The 22,415-nt window shown below is 37.1% G+C and overlaps 1 protein-coding gene across 1 annotated transcript in view; it reads right to left on the minus strand.

Moving 5' to 3' along the window:
* Positions 1-22,415, minus strand: part of LOC128691355 (coiled-coil domain-containing protein 77) — a 48,825-nt gene that overhangs the window by 4,951 nt on the left and 21,459 nt on the right. Inside the window, exons 5-9 of the mRNA XM_070091656.1 lie at positions 11,494-11,674; positions 10,968-11,130; positions 5,074-5,166; positions 2,960-3,076; positions 1,372-1,524 (exon numbers count right to left, since the gene is read on the minus strand). Of these exons, the coding sequence (XP_069947757.1) occupies positions 1,372-1,524; positions 2,960-3,076; positions 5,074-5,166; positions 10,968-11,130; positions 11,494-11,674 (707 nt within the window). The remainder of the gene's footprint in view (positions 1-1,371; positions 1,525-2,959; positions 3,077-5,073; positions 5,167-10,967; positions 11,131-11,493; positions 11,675-22,415) is intronic.

The following is a 22,415-nucleotide window of genomic DNA, read 5'->3' on the forward strand; positions in this document are numbered from 1 at the left end:
GATTGCCAAAACTGTTGTCCAGAGGGCTGAGGAAGGGTTGTTGAGGTGGTTCAGACATGTAGAGAGAATGGAGCAAAACAGAATGACTTCAAGAGTGTATCAGTCTGTAGTGGAAGGAAGGCGGGGTAGGGGTTGGCCTAGGAAAGGTTGGAGGGAGGGGGTAAAGGAGGTTTTGTGTGTGAGGGGCTTGGACTTCCAGCGGGCATGAGTGAGCGTGTTTGATAGGAGTGAATGGAGACAAATGGTTTTTAATACTTGACGTGCTGTTGGAGTGTGAGCAAAGTAACATTTATGAAGGGATTCAGGGAAACCGGCTGGCCGGACTTGAGTCCTGGAGATGGGAAGTACAGTGCCTGCACTTTGAAGGAGGGGTGTTAATGCTGCAGTTTAAAAACTGTAGTGTAAAGCACCCTTCTGGCAAGACAGTGATGGAGTGAATGATGGTGAAAGTTTTTCTTTTTCGGGCCACCCTGCCTTGGTGGGAATCGGCCAGTGTGCTAATAAAAAAAAAAATAATTCAGCACTTAAATGCCTCAGTGTCAATATTCAGTGGCCCACTTCCAAATAAATTAATGTTGTCACTGTAAATTAAATGTATATCTGTACATGTGTCCAAAATAGTACACTAATATTATCTTCTTTAGTGTGTAATATTGACCCCTTGAACTGCAACATCCACACCAAAGTTTCCAGAGTTTAAGCATTCTCCTTGCTAGCCTCCAAAATACATCTGGCTACTTTGTTTTTGTGAATAACTTCATAAGACACTTCTCCATTCACATTCCATCTGTCAATCAGCATGAACCACTCACATTCCCTTAATTAAATAGCTAAGTTTTTATATATTTAGGTAACACATCTGTGACCAGTTTAAGGACACTTCTACCCTCACAGATTTATGCCTTTGATTTTTTTATCTATATTATACATACCATCAACATTTTTACAGTTGCAGTGCTGAAAATGAAGCAACTATTAATTTTTTTTGTTTGACCTGTACTATGACTTTCCAACATTAAGAAATAGAAATACAGGATAGGAAAGGAAACAAGGAAAAAACATTTAAAAACAAGGTATAGAGAAACACTGGAAGCAAAAAATCAGAAGTTAAAAAAATAATTAATATTAACTATCAGAGATTTGCTATGACCTTTAACTATAAAAGAATGAATACATGAAAAAGAAAATGTACGCAGGAAAATGTGTGAGAATACAGAAAAAGAAGGTAAAGGAATTTAAACATACTGTAATATTCCACAAGCTGCCAACAGAGGATATCACAGGACATATTTATATACATATACTCAAGTAAGGAATGTGTGTCTGATCATGTTTATACAATATATAATTTATCATTACCACTAGCATTACCTTATACAACTGATGGACAACAGTTTTCACATCATTCTTTAATAGCCGAATATCACTCTGGAAACCCTGCACATCTGTTCTCCGTCGCTCTTCGAGGCGTTTGATATCTTGCTTCAGCATTTCTATTTGTTGGAGGAGTTTTTGATTTCGTTCCTATAAACAAAAAAAAAAAGAGATTATTTATTGTACTACAGCAATCAAGGGAGATTTTACTGGTCTTCACTCTCAAATACTTCATGCCTCAAAGAGGCATGAAGTAATTTTATATAACAATCATACAAAATTTTATATAATTTTATATAACAATCATACAAAAAGCCTTCCTCTTTCTTTCTCCCATTCTCTCTCTCTCTGTCAAGTCCTCCTAACTCTACCTTATGCTGTACTTAGTCCTGACTGCTACTCTGAGCAGTCACAACTAACCAAAATTATATAAAAGTGCAACAAGGCAATAAAAATCCTCTTAACCATCTTCAACAAAATTTTAAAAACTTATTAAGTGATAGAAAGCTACATTTTCTTAAGCTACTGAAAATTTCTTAACATATCACATCCATTTCCCAGCATGTTAGGATGACCCAAAGAAAGAAACACTCATCATCACTCTTTTCCTCTTCACTCCTAACAGTGCCTATTCCTTCTTGTCCAAGCTTGGAATGACCACCTCTCATTCATCATCATTGTTTAACTCATCAAAATATTTTCTCTGTCTCTTCAGCACTTCCACCTCTGAATGTACTAACATCTCTTCACTTTCATTCATAACTAACTATAAAGTCCATTTGCTTCCTAGACTTTATCACTATAATTTACCTTTCATCAAAGTTCTTTAATCTCAGCAAAAATTTGACGATAAATACTCACCCATTTTAACATCACCTCATATTTTTTTATTCCTTTACCACTCTTTTAGCTTCTCATTTTTTTGTCTGTATACTCTGACTTTCATATTCCAATAATCTTTCATATGCTAACTTTTTTTTTTTGTCTTCCTCTTAATGTTTTCACCTTATATACTCTGTCTTTTCTATTACAATCTTACATAATAATCTTTCATATGCTATCTTTGCCTCCCTCACCCATTGTCTTCTTATTTCATCCATCATTCCTTTTACCTTTTACACTCACTGTCCTACTGACTACATACCTCTGCTGCACACTTGAGCACTGAATTCGTATATTCACAAAAATACATCTTCAACTTCCTCCTCTTTACAACTTTCTTTTACTGTTGCCCACCTTTTTTTCCCAAGTATTATCTATACATCTCACTACCCATCCCTTTTTATTTACTTTCACTTCTCTTTTACACACTGACAATTTTCTTACTCCAACTTCCTCTTTGCCACTAAATAACAATCAGATATATCAGATACTCCTCCAAAATATATCCAATATCTTGGCTTTACAATGAAAGCCTCTTCAACAAACTTTACTAAACAGTTGCTCTGAAAAATAAACACAAGGGAAAAACGTTTATAAATTAAATATGCAGAGAAAATTGCTAAAAAATTTTTGTCGCAGTTGAGTCACAGAGTACTAGTAAGATATCAAAAGCAGAAAATGCAAATAATAATAAAAACCTTACTTTAAACATTTGCTCTGCAGCTTCCTTCTGTTCTCGCAATTTGCACATCTTTTGTTCAATCTGTTGGCACTGAGATTCGTACATTGCTCGTAATTCTTCTGCCTCAACTGCTTCACGCTAAGAAAATTCAAAGGAATTGATGAAGAGAACATGTTAATGCAGGTAAAAATTTTAATTGGCTAACTTAAACAACAGTCTGTCTATGACAGTGGCAACTGCCTAATCTACCAGGTTACAGCTGCCTGTAATCATATTTTCTGCAGATATTCTGTTAGTCCTAGGTAATAGGTTGGTAGACAGCAGCCGCCCAGGGAGGTACTACCATCCTGCCAAATGAGTGTGAATCGGAAGCCTGTAATTGTTTTACACGATGGTAGGATTGCTGGCGTCATTTTATTCTGTCTCATACACATGCAAGATTTCAGGTACATCTTACTACTTCTACTTACACTTAAGTCACACTACACATACATGTACAAGCATATATATACACACCCCTCTGGGTTTTCTTTTATTTTCTTTATTTATTTTATTTTTGTTTATTTCCTCTTACCTCCATGGGGAAGTGGAACAGAATTCTTCCTCCGTAAGCCATGCATGTTGTAAGAGGCGACTAAAATGCCGGAAGCAAGGGGCTAGTAACCCCTTCTCCCGTATAAATTACTAAATTTAAAAAGAGAAACTGTCGTTTTTCATTTTGGGCCACCCTGCCTCGGTGGGATATGGCCAGTTTGTTGAAAAAAAAAATAAGAGAAACTTTCGTTTTTCCTTCTGGGCCACCCCGCCTCAGTGGGATACGGCCGGTGTGTTAAAAGAAAGATTCTGTTAGTAGCAACATAGCAACTATAAATTTGTTTATGTAAAGTATGGGAATACAGTAAGAAAATATTTTAAAAGTAAAATTCTATAAGCAAAATATGCTTTAGTAAAAATGAACACATTATGGGGAAGTGAACAGAAACAAGTATGGTAAGAATGCAAGTGTAATATATTAGGAATGTGTGCAAGTGAAATATGATGTGAATGAATGAGAATAAAATAGTATAGCCTGAGCACCTCTGCAAAGACAGTGACTGTGTATGAGTGATGGTGAAAGTACTGAATGATGATGAAAGCTTTTTCTTTCTTTTTGGGCCACCCTGCCTCAGTGGAAAATGGCCATTGTGTTTAAAAAAAAAAAAAGTGAACATTGTGTATATAATCATTGTTGCTAAGTTACTGCACTGAAGAAGACACGAACACACAGATTTATAGAAAAACTGAAAGTGCTTTACAAAGCAATTATGTAATTTGCTATGAGATGCAACGTGTAAGGACAGAGCACAGGAAACATACTCAATAGATTTCTCAAAGCTGCAGCAAATATCCATGTTCCAATAAATGTTCATCTCCAGTTTTGTTTATTTTAAATGTATGAATGAAAATACAAAAACCTTATACAGAAAAAATGTTCAATGATTGCAGCCAAAATAAAAATATATACCAAGTTTTGATGTTTATATATAATCTGCCTAAGGTCATATTTTTTGCTCAAGTACACTTCAGTACCCACTTTCACCAAATATTTTTTTGTAAGTCTGTAACAGATAATAAAACTACCTAAGTAATACCTATCACAAAGTTTTCTAATATTTTTAGGGCATAGCTCACTGAAAATGATACAATGAAATAAAAGATGAACAAATAGATTATGCAGTGAAGGTAGAGGGCATACTGATACCTACAATATGTATGAAAGGACAAGTGCATAATACATTTAGGGTCTCTTGTTGTATACGGATGTAATAAAGAAGTAATAAGTGTATGCAGTGTTGTTCTTTCATTCAGATTAGACAGTTATATATGGATATGAAGGCAATGCACACAGATACTGGGAATGCCTAAATAAGTCTATAAATGACACACATTATTAAGAATGTAACCAAGAAAGCAAAATGGAAAAAAATGAAAAATTATGGTCGTACATTCTAATACATGAATACAGGTATCATAATATTTCTGAAATGACAAGAGCCATCTGTTACTAATAGCTGGAATTTCTTAAACAATAAAGAAATTTAGAACAAGAGTATATATTAAACAGCAATAAAAGTATTGAAAATGGCGTCCCTTACCTTCAATAATTCATTCTCTCTTCGTAGATCCTTCATTACACATGTGGATTTCATTGTTGAAAGATCAGTGTAGCTTCCAGATCTATCAATAGCCTACGGAGGAAATTTTTTATATATTATCTACATATATACTGAGTTTGGGAGGGTTTATAAAGTTAGAAAGTTGAAAGTGAACATAGATAAGAGTAAAGTGATGAGGGCATCAAATGATTTAAAGAAAAATTGGATATCACATTGGAGAGAAGGAGTATGGGAGAAGTGAGTGTTTTCAGACATTTGAGAGTTGACATGTCAGCTGATGGGTTTATGAAGGATGAGGTTAATCATAAAATTGATGAGGAAAAAAGGTGAGTGGTGCATTGAGGTATATGTGGAGGCAAAAAACATTATCTATGGAGGCAAAGAAGGGAATGTATGAAAGTATAGTAGTACCAACACTCTTATATGGGTGAGGAGGCAGGTGGAGGCAGTGGAGATGCCCTGTCTAAGGGCAATGTGTGGTGTAAATATTATGCAGAGAATTTTGAGTGTGGAAATCAGGAGATGTGGAGTTAATAAAACTATTAGTCAGAGGGCTGAAGAGGGGTTGTTGAGCTGGTTTGGTCATTTATTGAGTAAGGATCAAAGTAGAATGACATGGAGAGCATATAAATCTGTAGGGGAAGGAAGGTGGGGTAGGGGTCATCCTTGAAAAGGTTGGAGGGAGTGAGTAAAGGAGGTTTTGTGGGAGATGGGCTTGGACTTCCAGCAAGCGTGCATGAGAGTGTTAGATAGGAGTGAATGGAGATGAATGGTTTTTGGGATCTGATGAGCTGTTGGAGTGTGAGCAGGGTAATATTTGGTGAAGGGATTCAGGGAAACCGCTTATTTTTATATAGCCAGACTATAGTACTGGAAATTGGAAGTAAAATGCCTGCACTTTAAAGGAGGGGTTTGATATATTGGCAGTTTGGAGGGATATGTTATATATCTTTATATATGCTTCTAAACTGTTGTATCTGGGTGCCTCTGCAAAAACAGTGATTATGTATGAGTGAGGTGAAAGTGTTGAATGATGAAAGTATTTTCTTTTAGGGGATTTTCTTTCTTTTTGGGTCACCGTGCCTCAGTGGGAGACAGCCAACTTGTTGAAAAAAAAAAAAAATCTTACTGAACTAAAATATTTAATTGCTGTCTTATTTGATCACATTTAAAATACAGATTGCTTGACTGTTTCACCAAGTTAATGTGTCTTATTTCCTGAGATTCCTTCATGCTATACAGAGTATGTTACAAATACCTAAGGAAGGACCAACTTCCTCAATTGTTAAGACATGAAAGAGTGACTGTTTTTGTAAGTACACCATAAAGTAAACCTTTGTATTATTCCCTGACAATTAGCCACTAATTATTGCTTTGAAGCATTTTTCAAGGATTAAAATTATTATACTCTCATCACCAATTTTTAATCCTTTTGATAGGAAGTATGGTGTATACCAGGGTCCTTGGTCAAAGGCAAAGCTATTTCCACATGGTCACCCATCTAATTAGTGTTTCAATAGTGATTAGCCTGAGTAATTAAGCATCATTCACATTATTAATAAGGCTGCGTATAATAATGCTTTATCTGAAATCTCTACCTTTGGAGCATGTGTTTGTAAATACTTCCTCTACAGTCTACAGGAGGTTCGTGAAGGGGTGCATACAAGAAATTAACTAAATGAACAAACATCAAAAAACAACGCATCTAATAAAAAAATTACTTAAGAATTTATTTCACTTATGAATCCAACTCATAAGAAAAAATGGTGCAATTATTATGGTACACACATTTTTTACAGAGTTTCTTTAGAGATTTATTTTTCAATCACAAATTAATATTGAAGATGGGCCAAAAAAAATAACTTGTAGTATTTTATATATTTTTTATTATCACACCGGCCGATTCCCACCAAGGCAGGGTGGCCCGAAAAAGAAAAACTTTCACCATCATTCACTCCATCACTGTCTTGCCAGAAGGGTGCTTTACACTACAGTTTTTAAACTGCAACATTAACACCCCTCCTTCAGAGTGCAGGCACTGTACTTCCCATCTCCAGGACTCAAGTCCGGCCTGCCGGTTTCCCTGAATCCCTTCATAAATGTTACTTTGCTCACACTCCAACAGCACGTCAAGTATTAAAAACCATTTGTCTCCATTCACTCCTATCAAACACGCTCACGCATGCCTGCTGGAAGTCCAAGCCCCTCGCACACAAAACCTCCTTTACCCCCTCCCTCCAACCCTTCCTAGGCCGACCCCTACCCCGCCTTCCTTCCACTACAGACTGATACACTCTTGAAGTCATTCTGTTTCGCTCCATTCTCTCTACATGTCCGAACCACCTCAACAACCCTTCCTCAGCCCTCTGGACAACAGTTTTGGTAATCCCGCACCTCCTCCTAACTTCCAAACTACGAATTCTCTGCATTATATTCACACCACACATTGCCCTCAGACATGACATCTCCACTGCCTCCAGCCTTCTCCTCGCTGCAACATTCATCACCCACGCTTCACACCCATATAAGAGCGTTGGTAAAACTATACTCTCATACATTCCCCTCTTTGCCTCCAAGGACAAAGTTCTTTGTCTCCACAGACTCCTAAGTGCACTTGTAGTGTGGGAAATTAACTGAACCCTTATTTTTTTTTCAGAACATTCATATGGCTTTTTTGTTTTTTGGTTTTTAAACTGGTTTCTAAAGTCATATTTCTTTAAATACAGTGGTACCTTGACTTACAAGTTTAATCCATTCCGTGACCTAGCTCATAACTCAATTGCTTGTTATATCAAATCAATTTCCCTCATTGAAATAAACTGACTAGTCGCTAATCCGTTCCAGCGGAATTCCTGCTCTCGGGAGGCAGGAGAAAATACTTCAATATAATGCTAGTATTAACTCTACAGCTTATTTATCTATCACAATTGATCCAATATGACATAATAAACAATATAAATAACATAGAAACTTGATATATACTCTAGAATGAATAAGACTTGTCATTTTGTGACAAGTGGTGGAGGCCACTCCCACTCCCTCTCTGACCATATCTTCTCATTCTTCCCCTTCTGAAAACAGAGTGCTTGTGAGGCTAACTGCACTAGATCACTAGTTTCATAAGGAAAACACTGAAACAATGTATTTATAAATAAGAAATATTGTATAAAAACATAATTAAACATAATAGAGAATGTAAAGAAATAAACTGGTTTTATAAAGTGTATGTATTTACCTTGGAGAACAGATGCTAGCGGAGGTGGAGGGTGGAGGTGGAGGGTGGAAAAGATAGGCTACTTGCCACACTCTTAATGCTACACTTCACTGCTGAACTTAACTGCTACCCTCTTAACCCTTTGAGGGTTTTCGTCGTACTAGTACGTCTTACGCGTAGGGGTTTTTGACGTACTAGTACTCATAAATTCTAGCGACCTCAAATCTAGTGGGAGAAAGCTGGTAGGCCTTCATATGAAAGAATGGGTCTATGTGGTCAGTGTGCACAGTCTAAAAAAAATCCTGCAGCACACGGTGCACAATGAGAAAAAAAAAACTTTTTCCATTTTTTTTTAATAAATCAGCGACTTTGCAGTGTATTGTCGTATAGTATTTATTGTTGTATTCTAGTTTTCTTGGTCTCATTTTATAGAATGGAAGACATATTACTGAAATTGAGATGATTTTGACTGGTTTTACAATGAAAGGTGCCTTGAAATTGAGCTCAAAGTAGCAGAAATGTTCGATTTTTACCAAACTTCAAAAGTAAACAAATCGTGCCAAGCGTGCAATACACGTCAACTGGTGAGTCTAATATTCTTTCACAAGTGCACCAATAATATTTATACCATTTTTTACACTAATGCAGTAGTCTGCATAACAGTAAATCTTATATTTTTTGTGAGAATAAAAATTCAAAGTGGAAAGCAAAAGAATATAAGAGGGGCCTTGAGACGTGACTAATGACTAGAGGAAATGTCATTTTAGTGCCAGGAATGTCTTTCTTGTTTATTCTGGACCCTATTCCGAAATTGGCATCTTTTGAAATTTGTGTGAAATTGGCAAAATTGCTAAATTCTGACCACTGTACTGGATAGTTGAATTTAGAAATGGGTGGTTTTTTGCACCCATTCGATAGAAAAAATGGAGTTCTAGCGAAATATTCATGTTTTTTGTCGACTAGTACAGTGAAATTGGCCGAAAATGGGGCTCAAAGTGGGCAAAATCGCTGATGCGTAAACATCGCCGAGACCGCTAACTTTGCGAGAGCATAATTCCGTAAGTTTTTTATCAAATTTCAAACTTTTGGTGTCGTTATGATCGGGAAAAGATTCTCTATCTTTTCATAAGAGAAAATAATTTTTTTTTTTTTTAAATTTGGCCGACCCTGAGAACGAGTTTCGGAGAGGGCCTGTCGACCCTCAAAGGGTTAATGCTGCAAATTATCACTGAACTTAATTGCTACACTCTTAATGCTACACTTAATTGCCTGGCTGGTGCTATAGCCTTTACTGACTCCTCCTGCTTTAGTATTGTACACAACATAGAAGTACTATGCTGGTACTGCCTGGCCAAGTCCACAACCCGCACATCTCACTCGTGTTCATCTATGATTTCATTCTTTAATTCAATGGACATCATCTTTTTCTTCTCAGCACTGTCCTTTGCACTTACTTTCTTTGGACCCATGGGTAGAAAAAATATATTTGGCAAAATAACTGCACAAAACGCAAGTGCAACACAAGAGAAATGCTACCACGGTGAGGTAAACACGTGCACTGCTGAGCAGATGTCGTGGCATTGGCTGCGACAACTAGTGGTGGCATTCTCAAGCTCGCTCGTAACTCGGATTTTGGCTTGTAACTCAGAGCAAAAAATTGACTGAGCAACGGCCTGTAACTCGAAAAACTCATATGTTGGGGTACTCCGAAGTTGAGGTTCAACTGTATTACTCTAATTATTGAGACAAGTTTTGAGAATTCTAATCTCACAGTCTGGCATGAGGCCAGATTTTCCTGTTGAACACCTTAACATTCAGGCTGTTGCTACCCAGAGTTACACAGTCATCATAACTTGGCTGATCCAGCAACACTTGCAGGAGTTCCACGAGAAATGCAACTATAAATGAAAAAAAAAATTAACACTATCCGCAACCTAACTAAAGACCCTGAAAAAGGAATGGCACTAAATATACAAACAACTCCAGGGGTAATAGAGAGAGATATGTAAGCAGCCATTAGAAGGTCTAGCAGTGCCCACAAAACTGCAATTGTGAACATCCACAAATACCCACTTGGCCCTAGTCAAAACATGATGAGCCAACTGATTCAGTGACATTATTCCTGAGCCTTATATGTTATCTCATTCCACTCACCACAAAAAAAAAAAAAAAAAAAAAATGTTGTACACTGAAGAGTCATAGTTCCAGAAGAAAGCTCAACTTTAAGGTAAGAGAAAGTGTTGGTTATATCAATCTCCATGCAAGGCAGTGCTTAGTCCCCACAGCTGCTGCTTCTTGGCATGGAAAACCCTAGCCAACATGCTTGAAGGAATTCATGAAGTTAGCAATACCTCATTCACTGGCCTGTGAATTTTAAGACCTGCTTGCCATGGGCTCAAATTCCAGCTGTTCTGTTTTTTTTATCATAAAAATGAACTGCCTTCAGTGGATAAAATGAGAGAATTAAAAACTGGAGTAGACCACCAAGTGGCACAGTAGTATGTGGAAACAGGAAGACAACAGTGATACCAGACACCCATTTTACTTTTTCTACACTAGTGCCTACCAGAGAAGTCTACGACATTCGTCCTACAACCCTGTCCTTAATAATTATTCTGTCATTGCAGATAATTTCCAAATAAGCTAGTCAGGATCTTACCTGCATCTCAGACACCAACGGAATATTTTCTTGTACTGTTGCTAAAACAGACAGCAGATGATCTCGTTCAGCCAACCAAGTAACCTCTAATGCTTGAACCTCAGCATTTTTGTTTAATGTATCCTTAACTGATTCGCTCAGAAGACGCTGAGCTTCTTCCAGTCTATGAGAGAAAGAGTAGAATAACGATAAAATTGGCAATTCATAATAATAAAAAAAAAAAAAAGGCCTGATGAATTCTATAAATTACTAAAATATGCTAACTGGTACATTATTAAAGGCACCTCTGTGGAATTTATAAATCCTTTAAGACATTACAACACTGAGAGACTATATACGTAATACACATCAGGAAATAAACATATAAGCTCAAGACCTTGCATAACATTAGAGATAAGCAGACAAGTGGAAATGAGCAAATATGGCATAGTTTCTGTAACTCACAAGGGCACATAAACCCAGAGAAAATATATGAAAATCTAAAACGTGAATAAAACATAAATTATATTTTCTTATATTAATATACCTAGCAGTAAGCAGTTTAATGTGTGCTTCATCCTTGGCTGCTTGTGCCTTACTTTCAGAAGTTGAGAGTGATCTATCTTGTATAAATGCATTTCTCTCTCTTCTCCAGGTTTTCTCTGACTCTTCTAACTGTGTTGTGAGAGATTTAACATGTGTTCTCAAAGTAATCATTTCTTCACATTCTGAAAAATAAGGAAAAAAAAAATATTTTGAAAATGTAATGGGTAAACCACATCAATTATACTTTCATTATACAATACAGTAACATAATCTTTTCTAAATAATCCTTCTTATACACTTCTAAATCATTCCTAATGTAATTTCACCTAGCGGCAAAGGATACATTAAGAAAGAAATTAATTTAGCAAATGCCAGCACTCCATTTAGTGACCCCTAGTATCAGTTTGCAGTGAGTGAGACAGGAGTCTGTTCCACTAAGCAGATATTGCTAATATTTGGGGGCCAGTGAGAGATTCAGCACACACTGCACATTTTACCAGAGCTAACAGGAGTTCCAAAGGGTAAGGATTATAGTGGTGTGAGAGCTAAGAGGATGAGCATCACTTAATATACAGAAGTACATATTTTTTATTCAAGTTAGCTATTAGGTAACATTCTAAAACTTGTTAAATGATCTAAATCCACAATGAATACCATAATTAAGAAACATTAAAAATTTGCAGTAAAGTGCCGGGTGTATGAATCCTGTCTGTGCAGCCAATTATTCACACCAGTTTGGAATCCACAAATGAGGAAGAATGTTAAGAAAGTGGAGGCAGAAAATATGTAATGAGACTAGTCCAGTGCTAAGAAGTATGAGCTATGAAGAGAAGGTACAGAAATTGAATCTAACCACCTTGGAGGACAGAAGGACCAGGGGAGACATGATAATATACAAAATACTCAGAGGAATAGACAGGGAGAGGCTCTTTTAGAGGCAAAAGATGGGTATTTGGGAACACAGCCGGAAGTTAAAGACACAGATGATTCAGAGAGATGTTTGGAGGAATTTCTTCAGTCTCAGTGGTCGGGAAGTGAAATGAATTTGAAAAAGAGGTGGTAGAGGCAGACTTTATACACAGTTTTAAGTGCAGGTATGATAAGGGTCACAAAGCTAGGAGAAAGCAAATCTGGCAGGTGACAAGTCAAGAGGCAGGGGCTAAGATTCAACCCCTGCAATCACATTTAGGCAAGTATAGTTGAGTACAAATAGATAAGTACACTCAGTCTTAACTTCTCTTGTCTCTTATCCTGTCTCTCTCAATTCTTTTGTCTAAACTAACTTCCTTCCTCCACCAATATGCTCTACAATAGCACCAAACTTTATTACACCTTGCCAAGTTACCAGTGCAAGATGGTAACCAATCATTCTGGTGAATAATGTTAATTTCATTATTAAAATAAAGTTTTTTTTTTTTTTTTTTTTTTTTTTCAACAAGTCGGCCGTCTCCCACCGAGGCAGGGTGACCCAAAAAAGAAAGAAAATCCCCAAAAAGAAAATACTTTCATCATCATTCAACACTTTCACCACACTCGCACATTATCACTGTTTTTGCAGAGGTGCTCAGAATACAACAGTCTAGAAGCATAAACATATAAAGATACACAACATATCCCTCCAAACTGCCAATATCCCAAACCCCTCCTTTAAAGTGCAGGCATTGTACTTCCCATTTCCAGGACTCAAGTCCGACTATATGAAAATAACCGGTTTCCCTGAATCCCTTCACTAAATATTACCCTGCTCACACTCCAACAGATCGTCAGGTCCCAAGTACCATTCGTCTCCATTCACTCCTATCTAACACGCTCACGCACGCTTGCTGGAAGTCCAAGCCCCTTACCCACAAAACCTCCTTTACCCCCTCTCTCCAACCCTTTCGAGGACGACCCCTACCCCGCCTTCCTTCCCCTATAGATTTATATGCTTTCCATGTCATTCTACTGTGATCCATTCTCTCTAAATGACCAAACCACCTCAACAACCCCTCTTCTGCCCTCTGACTAATACTTTTATTAACTCCACACCTTCTCCTAATTTCCACACTCCGAATTTTCTGCATAATATTTACACCACACATTGCCCTTAAACAGGACATCTCCGCTGCCTCCAACCGTCTCCTCGCTGCTGCATTTACCACCCAAGCTTCACACCCATATAAGAGTGTTGGTACTACTATACTTTCATACATTCCCTTCTTTGCCTCCATAGATAACGTTTTTTGACTCCACATATACCTCAACGCACCACTCACCTTTTTTCCCTCATCAATTCTATGATTAACCTCATCCTTCATAAATCCATCCGCCGACACGTCAACTCCCAAGTATCTGAAAACATTCACTTCTTCCATACTCCTCCTCCCCAATTTGATATCCAATTTTTCTTTATCTAAATCATTTGACACCCTCATCACCTTACTCTTTTCTATGTTCACTTTCAACTTTCTACCTTTACACACATTCCCAAACTCATCCACTAACCTTTGCAATTTTTCTTTAGAATCTCCCATAAGCACAGTATCATCAGCAAAAAGTAACTGTGTCAATTCCCATTTTGAATTTGATTCCCCATAATTTAATCCCACCCCTCTCCCAAACACCCTAGCAATTACTTCCTTTATAACCCCATCTATAAATATATTAAACAACCATGGTGACATTACACATCCCTGTCTAAGACCTACTTTTACCGGGAAGTAGTCTCCCTCTCTTCTACACACCCTAACCTGAGCCTCACTATCCTCATAAAAACTCTTTACAGCATTTAATAACTTACCACCTATTCCATATACTTGCAACATCTGCCACATTGCTCCTCTATCCACTCTATCATATGCCTTTTCTAAATCCATAAATGCAATAAAAACTTCCCTATCTTTATCTAAATACTGTTCACATATATGCTTCAATGTAAACACCTGATCTACACATCCCCTACCCACTCTAAAACCTCCTTGCTCATCCGCAATCCTACATTCTGTCTTACCTCTAATTCTTTCAATTATAACCCTACCGTACACTTTTCCTGGTATACTCAGTAAGCTTATTCCTCTATAATTTTTACAGTCTCTTTTGTCCCCTTTCCCTTTATATAAAGGGACTATACATGCTCTCTGCCAATCCCTAGGTACCTTCCCCTCTTTCATACATTTATTAAACAAAAGTACCAACCACTCCAACACTATATCCCCCCCTGCTTTTAACATTTCTGTCATGATCCCATCAGTTCCAGCTGCTTTACCCCCTTTCATTTTACGTAATGCCTCACGTACCTCCCCCACACTTACATTCTGCTCTTCTTCACTCCTAAAAGATGGTATACCTCCCTGACCAGTGCATGAAATTACTGCCTCTGTTTCTTCCTTAACATTTAAAAGTTCCTCAAAATATTCTCGCCATCTACCCAATACCTCCATCTCCCCATCTACTAACTCCCCTACTCTGTTTTTAACTGACAAATCCATATTTTCCCTAGGCTTTCTTAACTTGTTTAACTCACTCCAAAATTTTTTCTTATTTTCATTAAAATTTCTTGACAGTGCCTCTCCCACTCTATCATCTGCTCTCCTTTTGCACTCTCTCACCACTCTCTTTACCTTTCTTTTACTCTCCATATACTCTGCTCTTCTTATAACACTTCTGCTTTGTAAAAACCTCTCATAAGCTACCTTTTTCTCTTTTATCACACCCTTTACTTCATCATTCCACCAATCACTCCTCTTTCCTCCTGCCCCCACCCTCCTATAACCACAAACTTCTGCCCCACATTCTAATACTGCATTTTTAAAACTATTCCAACCCTCTTCAACCCCCCCACTACTCATCTTTGCACTAGCCCACCTTTCTGCCAATAGTCGCTTATATCTCACCCGAACTTCCTCCTCCCTTAGTTTATACACTTTCACCTCCCTCTTACTTGTTGTTGCCACCTTCCTCTTTTCCCATCTACCTCTTACTCTAACTGTAGCTACAACTAAATAATGATCCGATATATCAGTTGCCCCTCTATAAACATGTACATCCTGGAGCCTACCCATCAACCTTTTATCCACCAATACATAATCTAATAAACTACTTTCATTACGTGCTACATCATACCTTGTATATTTATTTATCCTCTTTTTCATAAAATATGTATTACTTATTACCAAATTTCTTTCTACACATAGCTCAATTAAAGGCTCCCCATTTACATTTACCCCTGGCACCCCAAATTTACCTACTACTCCCTCCATAACATTTTTACCCACTTTAGCATTAAAATCCCCAACCACCATTACTCTCACACTTGATTCAAAACTCCCCACGCATTCACTCAACATTTCCCAAAATCTCTCTCTCTCCTCTACACTTCTCTCTTCTCCAGGTGCATACACGCTTATTATAACCCACTTTTCACATCCAATCTTTATTTTACTCCACATAATCCTTGAATTAATACATTTATAGTCCCTCTTTTCCTGCCATAGCTTATCCTTCAACATTATTGCTACTCCTTCTTTAGCTCTAACTCTATTTGAAACCCCTGACCTAATCCCATTTATTCCTCTCCACTGAAACTCTCCCACCCCCTTCAGCTTTGTTTCACTTAAAGCCAGGACATCCAGCTTCTTCTCATTCATAACATCCACAATCATCTCTTTCTTATCATCTGCACAACATCCACGCACATTCAGACTTCCCACTTTGACAATTTTCTTCTTCTTATTCTTTTTAGTAATCTTTACAGGAAAAGGGGTTACTAGCCCATTGTTCCCGGCATTTTAGTTGACTTTTACAACACGCATGGCTTACGGAGGAAAGATTCTTATTCCATTTCCCCATGGATATAAAAGGAAAATTAATAAGACCAAGAACTATTAAGATAAAATCAAAGAAAACTCAGATGAGTGTGTATAAATAAATGTGTACATGTATGTGTAGTGTGACCTAAGTGTAAGTAGAAGTAGCAAGACATGCCTGTAATCTTGCATATTTATGAGACAGACAAAAGACATCAGCAATCCTACCATCATGTAAAACAATCACAGGCTTCGTTTTACACTCACTTGGCAGGACGGTAGTACCTCCCTGGGTGGTTGCTGTCTACCAACCTTTCTTTCTTTCAACACACCGGCTGTATCCCACCAAGGCGGGGTGGCCCAAAAGGAAAAACGAAAGTTTCTCCTTTTACATTTAGTAATATATACAGGAGAAGAGGTTACTAGCCCCTTGCTCCCGGCATTTTAGTCGCCTCTTACAACACGCATGGCTTACGGAGGAAGAATTCTGTTCCACTTCCCCATGGAGATAAGAGGAAATAAACAAGAATAAGAACTAGAAAGAAAATAGAAGAAAACCCAGAGGGGTGTGTATATATGTGCTTGTACATGTATGTGTAGTGTGACCTAAGTGTAAGTAGAAGTAGCAAGACGTACCTGAAATCTTGCATGTTCATGAGACAGAAAAAAGGACACCAGCAATCCTACCATCATGTAAAACAATTACAGGCTTTCGTTTTACACTCACTTGGCAGGACGGTAGTACCTCCCTGGGCGGTTGCTGTCTACCAACCTACTACCATAAAATAAAGTACAGCACTTAAATAGGAAAAGTACAAGAAATTTTTTCCTGATTGCATCTCTGATTACAAAATGGACATACAAAAAAAAAAAAATGGATTTACTTATTGTAAAAATGTGAGATTTATCTGGAATGAATCATGGTCACTAAGTGGGTGATGAGTGTTCTATGAAATAAACACTATTAAATGCCTAGAAGATAAAAGATGATTCTTTAATCAAAAAGTTTGTCAGCATTTGCTTGGTGATGGCAAGAATGTTTTATGGAGTGCGAGCTGGGTAATATTTAGTGAAGGGATTCAGGGAAACCAGTTATTTTTATATAGCCAGACTTGAGTCCTGGAAATGGGAAGTACAATGCCTGCACTTTAAAGGAGGGATTTGGGATATTGGCAGTTTGGAGGGATATGTTGTGTATCTTTATACGTATATGCTTCTAAACTGTTGTATTCTGAGCACCTCTACAAAAACAGTGACTGTGTGAGTGAGGTGAAAGTGTTGAATGATGGTGAAAGTATTTTCTTTTTGGGGATTTTCTTTCTTTTTGGGTCACCCTGATTCGGTGGGAGACAGCCAACTTGTTAAAAAAAAAAAAAAAAAAAAAAAACTCTCCAGCACTCTGATTTCCCTTCATCATTTGTGGTTATTTACCATGAAGAATATTTGTGATATTCTTGAAAAGCTAATTCTGGCACAAAATTCTAATCCAACTCCATATGTATATTCCACTTCGGACATCAATAATTTGTTTGCAAATTTCTCTATTTCATCTTTATAAATCCTCAGCTCTTTCAATTTACAACAAATCTATCAAAAATCAATATAATCTTGTTCTTGGACTTTACCCAGTCAATCTACTATTGCACAGTCATTTAACTGATATACTCTATTATGCAGTAGAACTCTAAAAACTAGAAACTAAATTCATAAAAAATATACAAATAAATATTATTCAAAAATGATACATGCCAACCCATAAAGTTCAGTTTAAAATCTGATGTGAACTTTTACAGAATTTATCAAGATACTGACTTTATCCTAACTGGCAAGCAAAATCCTATAAAAAAGGTATCAGCAAGCAATATTACTACAGAGTAATAAGCTGCAGATCTTTTGCTTGCTCATTGTGTTGAAGAAGGAATGATATTCTACTTCAAACTGCAAGTGGAAGACCTTATCAGATGAAGTATGAAAATTGTTCACAGGTAAAATATATCCTTCCCCTTCATAACCACAACTATGATAGCTGGTTCTGAATGTACAGTAAGCTCTCATAAAAAGCTATCTTCTAAAGTGTGATTTTTTTTTGTAAATGAAACTGAAGTGTGCAACTGAAACTGACTGGCATGTACCTCAAAGGCTTTTTCATGAGCTATTTAATTCTGATGTACTTTTTCAATCATGTTTACAAAAAAATCAAACTATATAGAGGAGCTTAATAAAAAGGCTTACAGTATATCCATCAAATTCTGAAAATACACTTCTTGCCACTAACCCAACATTCCTACCAAATTTCACCTACATCAGTCAATCTATTTTGCAGTTAAATTACAGAGGTTAATATAGACAAAATGATCAGAACTAAACATTAGTCCCTACCCATGGCAGAAGCCTGGTTTATGAAGGTACTAAGAAATAAAAATACAGTTATGAAAACACCCACCAGTGGACTACATGAATTTGAAAATTAACAATGAAAGGCACAATGCCAATGTGATTCAAATTAACCCTTTGACTGTCGCAACCCCCAATTCTGAGGTGTCTCCTGGTGTCGCAAAATTTAAAAAAAAAAAAAAATTATTTTTTCTTATGAAATGATAGAGAATCTTTTCCCGATTGTAATGACACCAAAAAAAACGAAATTTGATGGAAAACTGACAGAATTATGCTCTCGCGAAGTTAGCGACCTCGGCGATATTTACAAATCGGCGATTTCGCCCACTTTGAGCCCTATTTTCGGCTAATTCCATTGTTCCAGTCGACCAAACTCATAGCTATTTCTTTAGAACTCCATTTTTTCTATCGATTGAGTACAAGAAACTGCCCATTTACCGATTTCAACTACCCAATAATGTGGTCAGAAATTTGCAATTTGGCCAATTTCACGAAAACTAAAAAATATGACAATTTCAAAATAAGGTCCAGAATGAACAATGCAGACATTCCTGGCTCTAAAATAACATTTTCATCGTTCATCAGTCATGTTTCCAGGTCCCTCTGATATTACTCTTGCTTTCTATTTTGAATTTTTATTCAAACAAAAAATAGAAGACTTACTATTATGCAGACTACTACAATACTGTAATAATTGTATAAATAACATCAACCCATTCATGACTGCATATTAGAATGGCTAGTTGGACATTTATTGGACAATGACATCATTTGTTTACTTTTGAACATTGGCAAAAATCAAACATTTTCCCTATTTTGAGCTCCATTTCCAGGTTTTTTTATAGTAAAATCAATCAAAATCACCTCTACTTCTGTAATATGTTTTCCATTCTATCAAATGAGACCAAGAAAATGAGAATACAACCATAAATACTATACGAAAATAGACCACAAAGTCGGCATTTTAATTAAAAAAACGGTCGGAGTTTTTTTTTTTCATTATGCACTGCGTGCTCCAGGATTTTTTTTATATGGTGCACACTGACCACACAGACCCATTCTCTCACATGTGGGCCTACCAGCTTTCTCCTGCTTGATTTGAAGCCGCTAGAATTTATGAGTATATATACGTCAAACACGGTACCTCGTAAGACGTATATATACGGCCGCGACAGTCAAAGGGTTAAAAGGTACAGACGAGACATAACCAAAAGGGATCTGAATAAAAATGTGACAATCAAAGCTATAACAAAGGACATCTAAACTATACACTAATCAACATTCCTATATAGAACAGTGTATAGATTACAGAGATTATAAAGTGTACTGCAATATGCACAGAGAAAAAAAAACGACAGTCAAAGGGTTAAAAGGTACAGACGAGATATAACCAAAAGGGATCTGAATAAAAATATGAAAATCAAAGCTATAACAAAGGACATCTAAACTATACACTAATCAACATTCCTATATAGAACAGTGTATAGATTACAGAGATTATAAAGTGTACTGCAATATGCACAGAGAAAAAAAAAAAAAGTTTAAGCCCTTAGCACAGTTTTCTCATTTTGCAAGTGATATTTAATAAACAACCTTCTTTTAATACAACTGAAACAATTAAGTTCTAGCACACTCAAGATGTAATATAAATAAATATACAATGAGAAAAACCATAAGACAGTATACCATGTGAAACCTGAAACAAAACTAAACCTACAACAAAAAACAGATTACATTATTTGGCTTACAGGATACACAGTATTGACCCTCTGGCACTGATTGGTGTTCAAGAACACAATAAATCTCCTTTTCTCAGAATGTACTGTACTGTACTAAAATGGAATGTTTTACCTATTCGGCACGAATACATACATTTTTTTTAATACATCAGCCGTTTCCTACAGAAGCAGGGTGACCCAAAAAGAAAGAAAAAACTTTCATCATTCAACAGTATCACCATCACTCATGCATAATCACTGTCTTTGGAGAGGCGCTCAGATATGACAGCTTAGACATCCCTCCAAACCGCCAATATCCCAAACCCCTCCTTTAAAGTGCAGGCACTGTACTTCCAATTTCCAGGACTCGAGTCCAGCTAACCGGTTTCCCTGAATTTTTTTTTTTTTTTTTTTTTTTTCAACAAGTCGGCCGTCTCCCACCGAGGCAGGGTGACCCAAAAAAGAAAGAAAATCCCCAAAAAGAAAATACTTTCATCATCATTCAACACTTTCACCACACTCGCACATTATCACTGTTTTTGCAGAGGTGCTCAGAATACAACAGTCTAGAAGCATAAACATATAAAGATACACAACATATCCCTCCAAACTGCCAATATCCCAAACCCCTCCTTTAAAGTGCAGGCATTGTACTTCCCATTTCCAGGACTCAAGTCCGACTATATGAAAATAACCGGTTTCCCTGAATCCCTTCACTAAATATTACCCTGCTCACACTCCAACAGATCGTCAGGTCCCAAGTACCATTCGTCTCCATTCACTCCTATCTAACACGCTCACGCACGCTTGCTGGAAGTCCAAGCCCCTTACCCACAAAACCTCCTTTACCCCCTCTCTCCAACCCTTTCGAGGACGACCCCTACCCCGCCTTCCTTCCCCTATAGATTTATATGCTTTCCATGTCATTCTACTGTGATCCATTCTCTCTAAATGACCAAACCACCTCAACAACCCCTCTTCTGCCCTCTGACTAATACTTTTATTAACTCCACACCTTCTCCTAATTTCCACACTCCGAATTTTCTGCATAATATTTACACCACACATTGCCCTTAAACAGGACATCTCCGCTGCCTCCAACCGTCTCCTCGCTGCTGCATTTACCACCCAAGCTTCACACCCATATAAGAGTGTTGGTACTACTATACTTTCATACATTCCCTTCTTTGCCTCCATAGATAACGTTTTTTGACTCCACATATACCTCAACGCACCACTCACCTTTTTTCCCTCATCAATTCTATGATTAACCTCATCCTTCATAAATCCATCCGCCGACACGTCAACTCCCAAGTATCTGAAAACATTCACTTCTTCCATACTCCTCCTCCCCAATTTGATATCCAATTTTTCTTTATCTAAATCATTTGACACCCTCATCACCTTACTCTTTTCTATGTTCACTTTCAACTTTCTACCTTTACACACATTCCCAAACTCATCCACTAACCTTTGCAATTTTTCTTTAGAATCTCCCATAAGCACAGTATCATCAGCAAAAAGTAACTGTGTCAATTCCCATTTTGAATTTGATTCCCCATAATTTAATCCCACCCCTCTCCCAAACACCCTAGCATTTACTTCCTTTACAACCCCATCTATAAATATATTAAACAACCATGGTGACATTACACATCCCTGTCTAAGACCTACTTTTACCGGGAAGTAGTCTCCCTCTCTTCTACACACCCTAACCTGAGCCTCACTATCCTCATAAAAACTCTTTACAGCATTTAATAACTTACCACCTATTCCATATACTTGCAACATCTGCCACATTGCTCCTCTATCCACTCTATCATATGCCTTTTCTAAATCCATAAATGCAATAAAAACTTCCCTATCTTTATCTAAATACTGTTTACATATATGCTTCAATGTAAACACCTGATCTACACATCCCCTACCCACTCTAAAACCTCCTTGCTCATCCGCAATCCTACATTCTGTCTTACCTCTAATTCTTTCAATTATAACCCTACCGTACACTTTTCCTGGTATACTCA

Source organism: Cherax quadricarinatus, chromosome 36 (assembly GCF_038502225.1).
Source record: "Cherax quadricarinatus isolate ZL_2023a chromosome 36, ASM3850222v1, whole genome shotgun sequence".
NCBI lineage: Eukaryota > Metazoa > Arthropoda > Malacostraca > Decapoda > Parastacidae > Cherax > Cherax quadricarinatus.